This window comes from Eschscholzia californica, unplaced genomic scaffold, assembly GCF_041429995.1.
Source record: "Eschscholzia californica isolate CP2 unplaced genomic scaffold, dmEscCali1.0.p SCAF_6, whole genome shotgun sequence".
NCBI classification, from domain to species: domain Eukaryota; kingdom Viridiplantae; phylum Streptophyta; class Magnoliopsida; order Ranunculales; family Papaveraceae; genus Eschscholzia; species Eschscholzia californica.
The window spans coordinates 42,901,817-42,919,996 of record NW_028238483.1 but is presented as its reverse complement, the minus strand read 5'-3'; the positions used below and the strand labels follow the sequence as shown (position 1 = coordinate 42,919,996).

At 34.8% G+C, this 18,180-nt stretch overlaps 1 protein-coding gene and 1 pseudogene across 3 annotated transcripts; both read left to right on the top strand.

The window, feature by feature from the left end:
* Nucleotides 1–4,155: 4,155 nt before the first annotated feature.
* Nucleotides 4,156–5,223, top strand: LOC147535236 (dehydration-responsive element-binding protein 1B pseudogene; annotated as a pseudogene). The gene has a single exon (XR_015228344.1). The product of XR_015228344.1 is annotated as a dehydration-responsive element-binding protein 1B pseudogene (transcript).
* An 8,326-nt stretch (nucleotides 5,224–13,549) lies between these two features.
* LOC147535235 (uncharacterized) lies at nucleotides 13,550–17,416 on the top strand. 2 transcript variants are annotated; one of them, XM_086649288.1, is made up of 3 exons: nucleotides 13,550–14,798; nucleotides 15,759–15,873; nucleotides 16,297–17,416. In XM_086649288.1, exons 1-3 carry the CDS (start codon nucleotides 13,986–13,988, stop codon nucleotides 16,869–16,871), a joined length of 1,503 nt encoding a protein of 500 aa, XP_086505414.1. In that variant the 5' UTR covers nucleotides 13,550–13,985; the 3' UTR covers nucleotides 16,872–17,416. The 2 variants fall into 2 exon arrangements, with proteins under 2 accessions (XP_086505414.1, XP_086505413.1); XM_086649287.1 differs by having other exon boundaries at nucleotides 15,747–15,873.
* Nucleotides 17,417–18,180: the final 764 nt, after the last annotated feature.

Here is an 18,180-nt window from a genome sequence, read left to right as displayed (position 1 = left end):
AGATTTTCAATAACGCGTTGCCTTTAACAAGTAAATTCAAGTCGTTGTTTCCTTTTCGATCCAAGGTACCTATATTTCATAACGTTTCGTCTGAGAATCATCATCGACGACCGATATTAAAATATTCATCGACGACCGATTTTCTAAACCCACACTTGGTAGACATTGTGATTGACGGAGCCCCGTAATTTTGTTGTCCTGTACAATAATTGTGAAATCTTGTGGAGGAAATTGAGATAAAGCCGGTTGAGATTAAAAAATTTGCCACATCTTTCCTGGTGGCCTCGAAATTTATGGTCGATTAAAAAATAAAACGTGTGCAGATATGTATAACTGTCACCAACTGTAATATTGGAGTATAGTAGTACTAGTAGTAGTTAATATGGTTATAAAGAAAGAAATGACTTTATATATGAAAGTGAAATGTGGAATGAGATAACAAGGAGGAAGTTTCTGAGTTTAGTAACGTTTGAATAAACAATTACGTTTTGTAGAGCCTCTTGTTTCCTTTTGGGAAATGCTAAGGGGGAGGTAGGACCTCTTTTTCTAGGATATACTAATTTTTCTTTTTGTTGAAAGTTCTACTATATACTAGGAAAGTGCTAAACTAGCCACTCTCATATCACCCCTGCCTACCACCACAAAAGTCAAAATTATTATTATAGCTCTTATCTGTATACAATATAATAAAAAAATATTCTTTTATATATATACTCTTTTCTTCGATGAATATGACGAAATCTTACAAACGTATCTTCACGGATTGAGATTGCATATCTCAAACTTATCTTTAAATATTAAGATTATATCTCTCAAATTTATTTTCGATACCTAAGACTACATCTCTCAAACTTATTTGTAAATATACTCTCGTATCATGACAATACATGGAATTAGATGAGTAAATATATGTGACCAGCGACCCATTAAATGAAAAGACCAACAACACACGGAGATAAGGAACCCATTATGTGAGGTCCATGTGGATAATTGGGAGTTGGGTTCATTGTATCCAATCACTTCGACGGAGTAAAATTAGTTTTTATTTTACCAAAAATGATAAAGCTCCTCCCTACTTTATTCCTCTGTACGGGGCTAAGGGCGGAACCAGGATTTGAAACTATATAGAACTAGCCTAAAATTTGTATAACTAAATTTCTTCTTGCGATAAATCTATATTCGCCGAAAGTAACATGTAAAGACAATTTATAGTGTCAAAGTAAAATTGCATCGTTATTGTCACAATCCACATATGCAATTACCTAAATTAAAGTTTAATGGTGGATCATTTCGAAAAATGAAAAGTAAGAGCACAGCTATTTAGATGGATTCCTACTCTTTAATTTCCTAAAGTTACAAAAAATCATGTATCGGTAAAAGTTTTAGGTAAGAATCATATATATCCTAAAGACCTAAAGTTACAAAAAATCAGTAACCCTAACAATGAAATAATGGACAATAAATTTATCGGAACTCAATCACCAAAATAATCTAAATTAGTAGCTCAATTTATCAAAATCAGTAATCCTAACAATGAAGTAATGGACAAAGAATTAATAATAAAAAATCAGTTACTAAAATGACTGAAATTAATAGTAGTTCAATTTATCAAAATCAATAACCTTATAATGTATTAGCACAAGTTTTGATGAGAATCAAAATTGGATTAGTAGAAACTTTAATAACTAATAAAAATAACAAAACCAGAGGTAGTAAACATTGCTTACATAGAAATGTTGAATCTCTAATGATTTATAGAAGTTGAAGAATTAGGAAAACCCTAGATAAGATTTCACTCTAGCATTAGAGAAACTGAAAAAGTGAGAAGGATTTTAGTTGGATGATAAGATTTTAGTTTGATGATAGAGGGGGATTTCATGGTTGGAAGTTGGAGGAATTGAAGAAGGTGAGTAGGTCATGACACAAATCACTCACAGTTCTTTCTCTCTAGATTTTTCTAGCTTCTCCACGTCAAGAGTACAAAAAAAAAAGAAGTATTGACCCCTGGCTGTAATTACAAGATTAACCCCACCTCTTTAGAAATATAACAGAACTGTCCTGGGTGCAGTCAGGGGTGGTCTGCTTGTCCCTGCGCCCTTGCGCGGAGCGCCCAAACCCAAAGAAACCAAAGCGGTTGCTTTGACCTCCAACCTATCCAAAGGTTCCTAACCTTCTTGGAATTTTGTAAAGTAGTCGGTTTCGAAACATAAAATTATAACTAGAATATTGATAAGGATCATGTTATAACTTAGTGGTTAGTAAGCTGCTTTTATAAGTTAAAGGTCAATTCCACCCAACTAAGTGCGCTTCGTTTCTGACACCAATTTATTTGCTACCTCAAGTCTTTTTTCCCGTGTGCGTGTGAGGATCGTGTTCCACCTAACTAATTAGGTAGTCTAAAAAGTTTAATTTTGTCTTATTAGTCACTTCAGCAAGGAAGTATGTCAGGAACACACAGAACGGTCTCCACTATTTTTGTTTTTGGTGTTTGTTTCGTAGCAGTTTCTTTACAGGATTTTCTCTCGACTTAATTTTCAACCCCTAGTCATGGAAAGTTCAGACTCTTGTTCCAATGTTCTAGAGGTCCCAAGAAGTGTTTAGTCAAAACTAAAATCAGGATTCTAATTCTTCCTCATATATCGTCCTATTTAACCAGTTTTGACCTTTGAATTCTTTTAAAAAAAAAAATCAGCGTTCTATTTCTTCCTTAGATATTGTCCTATTCAACCAGTTTTGACGTTGTTCAACAAAAAAAAAAAAAAAAACCAGTTTTGACCTTTGAATTCTTCTTCACGTTTTTGTATTTGACCTTCCTAAGTATTTGGTTTTTGAATTTGTAATGTGTTTGTACTGATAAATTATTTTTAAATTTTTATTACTAATAAGTACAAATCCAACTAAAAATTATTTAGTGACGAACAACACAACTGATTTCTATATTGCTATTGTCAAAAACCTTCGAGTTGGCAGGTGACAAGTATGATACTATAAAACACGTTGCATAGTAGTAAGGTTTTGATATGGGTACATTGTTGGCAAAATGATTTCTCCGCTTGACAGGAAAACTCAAGAGATGAATTGAACCATCACCCGAATCATCTACATATAAAATCAACATCCACCCATTATAATATTGATCAAACAAAACAATAAAATTAAGTATGTCATCTACTACGAATTAGACAAGGAGATGTGACTTTCGACAACCTTATTTCTTTTATGTCGTCCAATATGACGTTAAACTAGATATCCAATTTCAACTTTTTAAGTTTATGAAGTCATTTCTTAGAGGAACACAGTGACATAGCGAAATACTCAGTAATGCCCTAAATGTATGTCTAGAACTTAGGAACTCTGAATCTCTCAATGAGTAAAAAGAAACAAAAAAACTACCTAAAAATTGTAAAATGCTTTTTAAAAGAAATTTTATTAAAAATTGTAAAAGAAAACTACGAAAAGTACAATTCGAGACCCAACTGATGGAATCATCTCTTAAAGTGGGTCGAATGTGGCGTTATCGACTACGAATGTGTGGAACGTAATTTTGTTAGGAAAACTCAAGATTTCATCCAATTTGATATCTGTAGCTTTAGTTTTGATCGTTTGAGTCGTTTCGCTTTTATTTTGGTGGCACCTATTTTTGAGGTAAGTTCTTCGGCCAATTCGGCCATTATCAACCAAAGAAGTTCTATTCATCCCTCCATTTTGGTCCCTCCCCCCGCTTTCTGCCGATGTGACAACATATCACTTGAGTGTGGAGCAATTGGAGAGAGAATTGCGAGAAAATATACTCCAGTAATATGTCGCCACATAGGCGGAGGGCTGGAGGAGAGACCAAAATGGAGGGAGAAATAGAGTTTTTGTACCAACAATTCAAAACAAAGTTCAACAAAAAAAAAAACAATTCAAAACACAAAAGAAGTCAATTCATCCCACGTCATCGTAAATGACACATGTTCACTGTCAAATAGGTTAATTCTTACTTAGCTGGATATTACAGCTGTTGACAATCCTTAATTGAGTAATTTAATAATCCAGCCTGTCAACTAACTTATACCCCCACCCAAATCCTTTTTTCCTTTTTTGCGCGTGCGCGTTTAAACCGTAACGCGTTCTCTCTATAAAAACCCTCTTATTCTATCCAATTTCAAAACTCAACTCTCACACCCCAACACTCTCACTTCTAGAGAGAGAAAGAAACTCACTCTGACTCTCACACTCCCCAGTCCCCACTTCCACTTGTAGAGAGAGAAAGAGAAAAGAGAAACCTCCATTAAATGAATATCTTCAGAAATCTACACTCAAATACATCAAATGGGTCAGATAAGGTTAAAGATTTACTATCATATTCACCTTTATCCGATTCAAGTATTATAAATACAGGTGGTGGTTCTGATGAAGAAATTATACAATTAGCTTCAAATCGACCAAAACGACGTGCAGGTAGAATGAAATTCAGAGAAACTCGACACCCAATTTACAGAGGAGTTAGACAGAGAAATGGTGATAAATGGGTATCTGAAGTTCGTGAACCAAATAAAAAATCAAGAATTTGGCTTGGTACTTTTCCCACACCTGAAATGGCTGCCCGTGCTCATGATGTTGCTTCAATTGCACTCAGGGGAAGATCAGCTTGTCTTAATTTCGCCGATTCTATTTGGAAAGTACCCTTGCCGGAATCATTAGATGCTAAAGATATTCGAAAAGCAGCTGGGGAGGCAGCGAGAGCTTTTCATCAATCGGAGGAATTAATGGAAGTAAGGAGGGAGGAATTGAATTCACCGGCGGTGCCGGAGAAAGTGTTTTATATGGATGATAAAGAAGCAGAGTTTGGAATGCCAAGAATTCTTGCTGACATGGCAGATGGATTGTTATTATCTCCACCTCATCCTAGAGATTTCAGTTGGGATGACGTGGAAACTAATGCTGAAGTGGCTTTATGGAGTTATTCCATTTGAATCAAGGAATCTTCTTCTTTTTGTTCAGTCAAAGATTGTTGACTTGGTCAAGGTTGGATCTTTCAATAATTATTGGTTTGAAGATCTAATGACCAAGTAAATACTCCGGGAATTTCTTTGCAAAAAAGTAAATATAGGATTTTAAGTATGATATCAACAACCAAAAAAAAGTCTGATATCAACAAACTTGGTAATGTATCAATATAATGTGTGTGTAAAGACATATATGAACTCGTATATTTTATATTAAGCTCCTCCTTTTTAAGTTTGTCGCTCTTTCGATTTTTTTTCCTTTCATATGTTTTCATAATCTAGGAATTGATAGATGTTGTGATATGAGTTGACGTATTTTAAAACTTCATTATCTCATATTTGAGTCACTAGGGTGTGTTTTTTTTCCTAATCAAGTCAATTAGTATGGAAGTGATGACTCCATTCCAACAACATAGAATATCCTGGTCTAATGGTTTCATAATAAACAAAGAAGATTAAGCTATTGCCTTTCTAATCATGGAAGAATGGAATCAATCTCAACTATAAAATTGGAAAAATTAAATAAAACTAACTATTATTATAAAATAAAAAGGTGAAGAATTAAGCGGGTTTGAAATGAAAAGAGAAGATATGTAAACATAGAAACGCTTTCGAACTTCATTACAGACAAAAGAGAAAATAGTTTACTTCACAACAACTCAAGGCTACGACTTTAACTCTTTATCACACAAAAGGTACCGGAATATGTAACCAACTCGAACTTCATCTATTGTGAATCCACTCAACAAAATTTGTCGGTAGGAGCGCTTATAGCAAGTTGTGGATGCCTATAACGAGTCCCTTCTCATTCAATCTCGTCTCCAAGTAACTGGGCTTGATTGATGCAGGTTACATGAGGATCTCATTTTTGCATAGCCCGAACCCTTTCTAGGGCAAACCACCAAAACACTCTTGTTACCACCTCCGATTTCGTCAAACAACTATTAGGAAGCTCCCCTAGCCCAAAGCCACCAAAACAGTTGCTTTCTGCCTCAAATTTTAACTGAGTCAGTAGATTAGTACATACTTTGTAGAAGTTGAAGGAACTTATGACCACAAAAGAGACCATCATGGGAGGACGAGAGAATTAGTGAACTAGATCAAGCGTTTGCTATATCTAGTTCACGCAAGTAGATCTGGCTATACAATTTGCCCAAGCAGATCTGGCTATCGTTAAGTTTGGTTTGCCTTTTAACCCACAAAAAATATGTAAGTAATAGTAAACATATGTAAGGCAACACCCATTAAAAGAAAGAAAAATAATTAATCCACATGGTAGATTGGTAGGTCTCTCATTTTAGTCATACACTAGCATTTCTTAGGTTAATTGTAAACAAAAAATATGTAAGTAATAGTAAACATATGTAAGGCAACACCCATTAAAAGAAAGAAAAATAATTAATCCACATGGTAGATTGGTAGGTCTCACATTTTAGTCATACACTAGCATTTCTTAGGTTAATTGTAAACCTAGTGATTAGATAATCATTATATTTTTACAAATAATTTATAAGTCTGGATGTTAATATTATAAATGAGTTTTATTTTTGTTGCAAATATTATAAGTGAGTTGGTGATGAATGGTTGGGAGGTCTCAATGATTGAAAATAGTTTGGTGGATTATATATATACTTGTAAGGTAGTGGCCTAATCATTGAACTGAAGTACATAAAATATGATTTTTCTTTTCTTCACTATCTTTATTTTAGTCTCATTGTTGTTTAATTGGTATGTGCCATTAAAAAAAAATGTAAGGCTATAAAATGTTTACCGAAGTTAGCAATATAATGGAGGCAGATAAACCTATCCGGCCCTTGAGAGGGGGAAACTAGGGTAGTCATCATAGCGTGGCCAAGAATACGACTCTCACTCCGTGATCTTATTTGAGATTTTTTTTGCCGATTATGTAAAGTTATTCCTTTATGCATAATAAAGAAAAATGCAGAACTTCAAAATGAAAAGTTGGACAATTATTTTTATTTTGATTAGATAATTAGATTGATCTAGATGACTCTTTTTGTTGTGTATGACTTCCTCTGAGTGTTAATAAGTAAAAAAAGAAGACGTATACATCGATCACAACCCATTCTAGGAAGAAAGTTCTTCACTTCCATTATTGTGGTCGTGATTATATATGCATTTATTTCTTTTAATTTTCTCAAATAAGTAATATGTTTACGTATCGTACTTTTATATACACTATCACGTGTATATCAATCAACATATTATATGATTGATATTGTCATGATTATTGTAATACAATATTTGATATATCTTGTGCAAAAGAAACAACAATATCGTGGTTGTTTTCTATACATTCTCTAACTATTACAGTATTTGTTTTACGTTTTGAATATTGAGTTGGCCATTAAATTATATTTCGACAACTTTGATACATTTTGAAACCATGATTGGATTATATTGACCTTCCTAAAACAACCTGCTCAATATAGTGGACGTTTCCCTCGCATTGTTTTGTGTCTTATTGAAAAATATTTGAGTTTTTGAATATTAAAAAAACACAATTGTGCGGTCGGCTAACACAAGCCTGAAACCAGACCATTATATCTGTTCGACGAGACTAGCACCCCAACCAATGTATATAGATATGTCGGACTCGGGATCACCCCTTGCTATGGGTTGAATTTGAATGGGACGTGTCTGACCAATTGAATCCATTTGACATTACTTCACGTTGTGTAGTGGTGGCCAACGGGCCGTGCCGACTCGGAAACGGACCGGCACGGCCCGTTTATTTGAGGACACGGAACGGTCCGTTCCGTGCCGTGCCGACCCGTCGCGGGTCTGGCGTGCCGTGTCGGGGCTGGGATTTTAGAGCCCCAGACCCGTTAAACATGGCCCATTAGACACGCAGGAACGACACGGAACGGATCGTACACGGCACGGCCCGTGGGCACGGAACGGAAACGGCAACAACGACACGCTAGCAACGGCCCAATTTAGTTATTTGAATTTTTAAGAATTACTTAGGGTGTACTAATATTCTAATGTGTTTACAAATTGTTAGATTTTCATAACAACTACTTTATATTACAAAAAGAAAAAAACATTAAAAAAAAGTAATACTTGAATTAAAAAAAGAAGTAATACTTAAAATGAAAAAGTAATACTTGAATTTAACAAAAGAGGTTTACTTTTTTTTTTTTTTACTTATATTTTTTTTTTTTTTTGAAACAAACTAAAACTTTTTTTTGAAAAAAATAAACAAATAAAGTGGTAAAGATAGTCCCACACCTAAACCACAAAATATAAAGTAAATGTGGAGAATCTTTATACAACTCTTTTCCAATAAAATATACAAAGATATGATATAAACTCTAAAGTTTTTGTACATCACAATTTTTTACTTGAAAAAAATGTAATGTTTCTTTTATTACTTTTTTTTTACAAGTAAAAAAAATATTTATGAATGGGTCGGAGCCACGGGAACGACCACGAGAACGACTACGGGAACGCCACGGAGCGGTCACGGAAACGGCCAGAAACGCAACGGAAACGGCCAGAAACGCAACGGAAACGCCACGGAAACGGCCCAGCCGTTCCCATGGGTCATTTCTGTGCCCAGACCTTTGTGGTCTGGGCACGGAACGACACGGCTCAAGCCGTGCCTGGCGTGGCCGTGGCGTGTCTGACACGCCACGGCACGGCCCGTTGGGCACCACTAACATTGTGATGCAAGACACTTTTTCCAAACAAGATATATCTTGTTTGTACAATTTAGGCCGGACATTTTTCAAATTAATTTCTTTGTTTAAGATCAGAAGACTTTTTAGAACGATCTCAGTGGGCTGAGGAGGCTCAAAGCGACTTCAACAGTACCCCCATTTTTTTATGTTGAAAGACAGTACTGCCCAATTAAAAATAGTCAACTACGAACTTATTAGGTGCACATTCAAAAGATATGGGTCACATACCCTTCAATGGATGCAAATTAATGAAAATTTCTCTTTTACACCATCTATTTATAGATACAATATGATACCAAGACGCTCCAAATAAATGTAACTTTAACCTAAACTGGTAAATGAAGTTGTGGTTTAACCTGGCCTGGGCGAGCGTGTGGGAGAGCCGACAACCGACAAAAGGGCCCGGATATCAAGACTACTGACTAACCCACATTCAATTTTACCCAACATCCGATCCGATCCGATCCATCCGCTTCCCCCTGGCCCTAGTCAACTGGCACCCGCCCCATCCACCTCACTCTCCACCAAGTCTGCTTACAACTGCCACCTGTTTATTATAAGTCACAATCATGCCACGTAGACTGTTTTAGTACAAAACTAAACATCTCAAAGTTCAGTACAATCTTGGCATATATTATGAGATAGACCCCTCAGCTTAACCGCAACCGTTTAGAGTTAATGAGGACAGGCCAACACAATACTTGTTAACATGTCACAACCATACTTGACTGGGTTCGGGTCTGCCCATGCTAGAGTGAAGTTAGGGATAAAAAGAAAAGCTATACCCAATCTAGGTAGAAATCTTATGTGATTTGTATTTCAGTTGATCAAATTTATAGAACCACAAATCACTACATTGAATTTTTACTTATAATCAACTTGGTTTCTTTTTCTTGTGTCCCTAAACAAAGCGTATGAATTGACCCGCCCAAAACTTTTTGTTTGAGTAGTTTGGGTGTTTGTTTTCATATAACAAAAACCTACGACAATAATGGATAATTACTTTTTTTTTTTTTTTTATGAAGATAATGGATAATTACTTGACGTACTGATTTCGTGAAAACAATCAACAATTTCTAAATCATTTCGCGCATCACCAAGCTCTATAAAGATAAATTATGAAGTAGAGTAGTAGCTCTCTGGGAGTTTTATTTTACAGATAACTTGTCACATGAATTCTTCTCGTTAGGGGTGGGAATCGGGCGGGTATGGGCACCCGCGGGTAATTCTGAGTCGGGCTCGGGCGGGTCGGGTAAGTTTCTCCTCTGCCCACTCGGGTTCTCGGGCGGATTCGGGCGGGCTTTTCTGAAATCTCCTATGATCAAAGCCCGCCCATGCCCACTAAAGCATCGGGCAAGTCGGGCTTCGGGCAAATCGGGCATCGGGTTTCTTTATCTGATATTTTTTTACCAGATCAGAAAACTCTAGAAATTTGATATTGTTCAAATAAGCTTCTTTAAACAAATTGATACCAAAACTTTACAAAACTTATAAATCAAGAATGAAAGAAATACTCAGATTCCGTAACATAAGAAATCAACAACTGATATAGATCTATATATGCAAACATGAGACTTGGTTGTCTTCCACTTTTTTTCTTGTCTTTGTATGTTTCATTAGTTCTTCTTTGTTCTTCCTTCACATCAAAATAATCTTAAAATTTGACCACTACATAGAGATGGAAGATGATCCCAATAACTTATTTAATAGAGAAGAAGGTTGGCACAAGAAGGTCTAGTAAATAAGAGAGAAACGGCTAGAGAGACAACGTAGATTCTTTTTCTCTCTCTCTATGCTACCGAATTTTTCAGATTCAATGTGGTAAACTATTAGGGTTGCTTCAATATGTAGTTTATATATCTTGGGAGAAACCTTAAATCTACTTTGGGCTTTATAGTGAAGTATAATCGACACTCAAAGTGATTGGCATCTATAGGCACCCGTCGGGTGAGTATATCGGGCTCGGGTATGGGCGGGGTGGCGGGCAGAGCTTTTCACCCGAGCCCGCCCACGAAAAATCATCGGGCTGGGCGGGTAGTACCCATCTTCGGGCGCGGGCGTCCATGGACATTGTCGGGCGCGGGTAAACGTGACGGATATCGGGCTTTCGGGTAGAATTCCCACCCCTACTTCTCGTTATCGAAATAATTAATATACTTTATTTTTTGGTTTGTTTTTCAAGATTTTCGAAACTTCTTTAGTTCCCAAACCTTCTTAGATTCACCATGTAACAAAGAAAAGCCAAAAACACAAAAAATCAAAAACAAATGGATTCAAGTACATTGGGAATTATCCCTTATTTGTTTGGTAATGGTAAAAACATGTGATCTAACAAAGGACAAGGTACTTCAAGATTAAAAGAAAATGACTTACTAGGAAGTTGATAAATATACTTATTTTAAGTTAAATATTGACTTTTATGATATTTGGGAAATCTAAAATTTAATTAAATTAATCTTCTTAAAACATTGAAAACCTAAAAGTTAATTTTGGCATTTGTGATTGTGAAAATGATCAAGAAGATAGTGACAATGCTTCACGACAGTTGTTAATTGTCACATGTGACTGTAGCAATTTAATTTATATAGATCTAATCACAAATTTTAGTATTTCACAGTTGCGTAACGGTGTATAGCTAATAAAGGAAATTGTGTTTTGTCATATCAAAACCAGCATTGACTTTTGATTACAAAAGTTTTCTATTGTGACACATAGCTTCTGGTGATACCATAGAATGGAAGAATCGAATAAACAAATTGCTTGGTTGTATTAAAAGATGACTTAGAGTTGTTTTGAATAATTAAGTTTATTAAATCTATAATTTTCAAAATAGTTAAATCCATCCAACTGAGGTAAGTGTTTCATCACACATATTTGGTCTTAAAAATTTGAGAGTCCCATATTTAGAAATAATATCATAAATTTATAGTACATGCAATCTTGGATTGATAGAGCTACAAACGGATCAACAACAAACTGTAACCAATCTGTTGCACACACTCTCACCTATGTTAGTCCATACATATATTCGAGTGATTTTTACTCGTACGAAAGGCGATCGATGGGGCTTATTTGGTTTAAAAGTAAATATCAAAAATATAGTCCAATATAACATGACCATGTCAAATTGTAACATTGGGGAAGGCTCATAATTATAAAGAAGGTGATAATGGCCGGTCTCAAGAATTCATAATGATAAGATTGTGACAACACTTATATGTGGCAGCGGGTACATTCATGTGAGCTGTTTTTTTGCCCGATATGTTATTTTCAAGATTTTGTGGTACCGTATTCCCAAATCAACTAGTAGTAATTAAACAAATATTAATTCAAATTAGATGAGGTGGTGGATTACCAAGAGGCAATGAGCACCGGATTTATCGACCAACTACCGCGACTATAGGATCCAAATCTCAATTTGAATTCCTCCTCCGATTCCGATTCATAGTGAGAGAAACAAATAAACGGAACGTAAAAAAACGGATTTAAGTTTCTTATTCTTTCAATGTTAGAGTCAACTACTAATACCGATTCACTTGACTCTCTTTAACGGAGGTAGTTCTCACTTACTTTCTTATTGGTTAATATCTTAGACTATGGAAAGCTTTATATTACATGGATGTAACGGTGGGTATAATGTTACCTGCTTTAATAGTGAGTTATCAAAATGTCACTCGTGCTGACCCAACATACCGTCGGATTTCAACTTTGATGCTTATTTTTTCCGATGTGGCATTAAATGTAGTAAAAAATAAATAAAACTGATTATTAAATAAGGACAAATAGAAGAATCCAAGGTCCTGCTCTCTCCTGCAGGTAAATTCATGGGATGATTCTATTTTGGCCCCCAAATGTGATCAACCGCCCATTTTGGCCCCTTTAAGTTATCAAAGAGGCCAATATAATTCTCCCTCACTAACGGTATTGCTATGATGGAGTTAAGATTTTGTCGATTTTCCAATTTTAGCCTTCAGCTTATTTGTAATCTTTGAAGTATTTTTTCTTCTCAATCCCTTCCCCTCTTCATTGAAGATCCCCATTAGTAGAGGTCATTTGCAATCATTTTAAGTACATAATGGTCAAACAAATTCTTACGCTAGAGTGAACCTTTTACCAAATAAACTAAGGGGAATCTTCTCCTCAAATATAAAAAAAAGAGTCTCCATTTAACATGTTGCGAAAGGTTCATTCACTGTGCAGGATGGAAGGAAATTCACTTTTTTGAATTCTGAATGGCGACGATTCCTCGTGGGAAGGGAATCACCTTTTCTATATATTAGCGCCCCTCATCTTCACCAATTGCGGAATAGTTTGATTTAAACAAGGTCTTTCTCTTGCTTGATTTGCCAATATATTGTAAAAACCCAAAATTGGTGGAGGTCATTGGTGAAAAGAGAAGATAAAAAAGGAATGAAGAAATAAGTTGTAAAGACCTACACCGGTGGAGGTCATTGGTGAAAAGAACCAATATCGGAGTTTTCGGGATTTTTATGTCTATAGGAAAGCAAACCAAGCTGCTGATCACTTGTCAAAGATGAAGCTCAGCCTGGGAGTAACTCACTTAAATGTTAGTCAACTGTCGGTGGAAATAGTCAACATTGTTAATGCAGACTATAGAGGGACAGTGAGAATGAGGAAAAGGTGGGGCTAATGAAATGATATAATTTGATTTCTTTGCTGTTTCGTTTTTGGTTTCTTTTTTCATTGTATTCGGTTCGGGCTTCTCCCGCTTATCATTATAAAAAAAATATAAAAATTTCACAAAATTAACTCTCGTTTAACCAATTTTTAGTTAAGAAGGACAAAATAGTTGGTTGGTCATATAAAGGGGCTAAATTAGAACTATCTCTCAATTTAACATGGAGATCTTCAAGCCATTAAGTACAGTTGTAGGAGAGATTTTAGTGAGAGAAAGAACCTCTCTCTTTCCCATTATTAAGAGCTTTCATTATAAATCATTTTTTTAACCTAATTTAAATTTTCAAATCTCAACTCCCATTTAAATTTCCTTTAACTTCAAACTTCAAAATTAACATTAGCTAGTACTTGGGGGTTTTCCCCTGTTTCTCTTTTTTCTAGCTTCAAGACATAAAAGCTAGGGTTTAATTCTCATATCATATACTCCTATTTTCATGAAAGTGAATTTATGAACTCATTTCACTTCTTAAATTTCATCATCATCCTCTCTTTCTATCTGCTCTAACTTTCTCTCTCTACATTCATAACATCACTCACTCTTTCCCTCTCTAAAATTCAGTCTAGGGTTTTCTTTAGGTTCACCAAAGAAATGGAAATTGAGGTGAAGAAATCAAAGAAATCTCCACCAATTGAAAGAAGAATTGTTCTTCTAAAAGATTTCTTAAGAGATGATATGAATTCATGTTCATCAAGTGGATTCAAATCATTTCCAAGAAAAACTTGTTGTACTTCTTCAATAAGAAACTTACTCGAATTAGATCTCAAATCTCAAAACCCTAAAAAACTTCTCCTCAAATCTCAATCACAAATTTCAAACCCTAAACCATCAACAACAACAACAACAATCTCAGCATTTCAAAAAGCTTCAATAGCAGTAATCAAAGTAGTTAAAAATCTCACATTTTCATCATCAAAATCATCTTCAAATCAGATGATCAGTAGTTTTCCGTTGTCATTGCCAAGAAGTTTGTCTAGGAGATTGAGAAGAAGTTTCTGGAAGAAGAATGATAGTAGTAATAAAGTAGAGAGAGAAATTAAAGTTGCTGTTAGAGTTAAAGATATAATGAGATGGAAATCATTTCGTGATTTAATTGAAGATAAACCTAATACTACTACTAAATCATTAGATTGTTCTTCAGTTTCTCAAACTAAAAGTAGCAGTAAAACTAGTAGTACTATTAGTTGGTCTGATTCAGATTTCACTACTGAATCTTTGAATTCATCAACCGGTAGTAGTACTAGTACTAGTTCTGAATCATCATCATCATCATCATCTGGTGGTGGTGAAATTGATGAAGTTAATTCTTGTTCTAATAAAAATTTACCAGCTGAAGAAAACAAAATCTGGAAAACCAACAAGGATATTGATCTTCAAGAAGATTCTAATTCCATGGAGAAGAAGGTATGGTTTCAAATTTTGACCTAATTTTTTAGGTTTTCTTTTTGTCTGTTGGTGTTAGTTGATTTTGATTCGATTTCTTTTTGTTCATTCTTGGAGATTTGGTTGACTTCTACTTACTTTTTCTCTCTCTCTCTCTCTCTCTCTACATTTTGGCGTTAAAGTTAACAGAGTAATGGAGGTTATTTTAGTAATTTCAAACGGTTCCTTTTTCTTATTTTGGATGAACAGCTGGAATTCTGATATATTCACGTGTGAAGTATGTGAGAGATCAATCTGGTAGATTTAGGACTACTGAATTAAATTGCTTAACTGATTTCAACGCGGTGGATTCTGATTCGTCAGCGAAATCTACGGCGTTGAACATCGTGAGACTTTAATTTCTCAGTTTTATCGATGGGTCGCTTCTTTTTATGTTTTGTGCAAGCATTGACTATGACCCTCAGTTTTCGTTATATTAACGTAAATGCCATTTGTATTTTTGTGATTTGTTCTTTCTGGACCACATTTTTTTGGCTCTAGTCCTACTGTCGGTTTTGTCACTCTTCCACTCCACTACTTTAAAATTCAGTCACTGAAAAATAATGCCTAAATGGGTCATGACCCCTTTGTCTCCTACTGATATGAGATTGATTTTGCACATATTTTTCGAAGACTATAGAGTATTATGCTCTAGTATGGCATAAGAATATCAGATTGTAAGAACAAAATGATACTGTCAACTTTGACACTCGCGAAGCTCGGAGCTGAAACATGCGTGCTGTAAACATGCGTGCTGCATGAGTAGGAAATGAATTCATTAAATACAAACTACACTTGCTAATTTATTTTAAGTTTACAGAAATTTAGTTACAGTATTTTTAATTATACTAATTTTTTATACACTTGTAGAGTATAATTACCGCATTAGTCTTCTAGCATTATTTCGTTTTAACAATACATTGAATCTAGAATTTGTTGCAGGTCGATTGCCAGTCAGAGAAAGATCACTTTAGTCCGGTTTCAGTTCTTGATTTTCTACCGAGTGAAGAAGATGAAGAATCTCTCTCTAGTCAGTCCATCGTCGATAACGTAGATAGTAAGTAGTTGTTCTTTCAACACCAGAAATTATATTTATATTAACTTTGTTTTAGATGGACTCTAAGAGTTATTACATTTAATGTGGTATTGGTACATCATGAATATATGCATGAATTGCATAAGTTTGATAACTACCGTAATTAGGGACATCTTAAACCCTCAAATTCATATAAAGACCCCTAAAGTCATAGAAATAATTGTCAATTCCTACCTTTACTTCAGTTACACACTTTAACACAACTCAACAAATGATTGATTCCACCACCGTGTAAGACTTTCAGGTTTTTAGTAATGGAATATCAACCACAAAGATGGCAAGATATATAAAAAATTTGTCCAAAAATCATTTGAATATTATTCAATTTCTTCAACATAATCAGCTCTGATTTCTAATATTGTATCCTGTTCATGGTTTTAACAGAGAAAAATCAAAAGATCCGACGGTTGGAAACTATCAACCAATTAGAACCTGTAAATTTGGATGAACGGATTTCATCATTTGAACTAATCAATCAAGATAACACTTCTTCAAATAATACTTCAGAATGTCAAGAAGAACAAGAACATGATGACGATGACGAACAAGAATTCATCAAGACAGAAGACAAAGCAAGAAAGCTAGTCCAAATTATCAGAGAAACAAGTAGTACTACAATTTCAGAAGAGTTGATCTGTAATTCAACTCTTGAAGATCATCTTTTACTAGATTTCTTCAGAGATGAAATTATTGAAACAAGTACAAAAAGGGTAAGTACTCTTAAAGAAAATGAATTGAATGAAGAGCTTTTGAATATTGGTAGAGATTGGATTAATGGAAAATGTGGAGTAATATTGGATTGGGGGTTTGAAGAAAGTAGAAAAGTATATCTTAGAGAGATAGAGAAAGGAGGTAATTGGAGAATTACTGAAGAGGAAGAAGAAGAGGTAGGATTAGACATGGAGATTACTATCATTGATTCATTAATTAATGAAGTGATAGTTGATTTTTCATCTTGAATGATTAATTACCCATGCTAATTCATCTTTAGTGAGTAAACTTGGTAGAATAGAAAAAGGGTGAAGAAATGAGAGGTAGGTAGTAGTAGTGAAGTTTTTGAACAACTTAAAGAGACAGAAGAGTTGTTAACAAGCTTTGATTAAAGTGGTTACCACGTTGGTTTCTACCCTCTAATTCAAGGGTTCGAGATACAGAGTCATACCACTTAAAGTATGCTAACATTTCATAAAGAGAAAAAAGACCGAAGAGGATCAGTTTGTGAATATTGATAACTCAGGGGGGTTTCCACAATTTTGATAAATGGTTGTTTGATAAAGAACATCTTGTTCTTGTTTTTTGTACCATGAAGGAAATGATGGAAAGTGCAACTAAAATGGGGTTTGAGCTCTTCTTTTCTCTGTGTTCAAGTACAAGTATTTGGAGGACTTCAAATAGAGGAGGTAGACTTAGATGATTAGGAAAGCAGTTTGTGGAAGTTTTATGGGGGGTATTTAGTGCCCTTTATTTGATGAAATAAATAAAGAAAAGTTCCCTTTTCCTATCATTAGATGTTTAGATTAATGAATAAAATAAATTCAATTTCAACAAAAAAAAAAAAAAGGAATAAAATAAATTCACTTTTACTTTCTCACTAATGTTTATATGATGATGGACCCCATATGTGTATTTCTATAATAAGTTGCATGCTTTTTTCGCGAGTTAAGGAAGCAGGTTCCCAACGACTTCGCTTCTGATTTTCGAAGTGTGTTGACTGATGCTGCTCTACCAAAAATTTAGGATTCTACGACTTGTGTAAAGCTGTGTACAAATTTGTACAATATCGTAACCACGAGTTTTCATCCAAATTTGTCATGTTGGAATAGTCCATATATATAGGTTTCATCCAAATTTGTCATGTTAGACTAGTCCATATATAGGTTCTCCTGTTCTAATGTCTGAGCCTTCTTTTCTCTCCATTAGTTTGGTGATCAATTCTTATGCTCCTAAGTCCTAACTTATCCTATACGCGTCTGTCTTCTAAGTTATACTCTCTCAGACTCACTTTCTATTTTGAATAGTCTTTCTATGATTGTCCCTTATTATTTTCTGTTTTCTTGATCGGATGGAGCTGCTTATAAATAAAATAATAGGCCCTAATAAGTAAATCAAGATCCGTTAGGAAAGTTTTAAGAGCACCCATCAGAAACACTACTGGCACCCACTTCATATGGGTTATGCAACTTCCACCAATTGTGGCTTGTGGTAGAAGAGAAGAGAGGTGGGAGTCCTATCACACAAATGGCTTGACTATTGTAAAATTGTTGTAAT

Coding starts and splice junctions, on each gene's coding strand:
- LOC147535235 (XM_086649287.1), top strand. CDS start 13,986: ATGGAAATTGAGGTGAAGAAATCAAAGAAATCTCCACCAATTGAAAGA. Junction 14,799..15,746: donor CTAATTCCATGGAGAAGAAG/GTATGGTTTCAA, acceptor CATTGAATCTAG/AATTTGTTGCAGGTCGATTG. Junction 15,874..16,296: donor CATCGTCGATAACGTAGATA/GTAAGTAGTTGT, acceptor TGGTTTTAACAG/AGAAAAATCAAAAGATCCGA.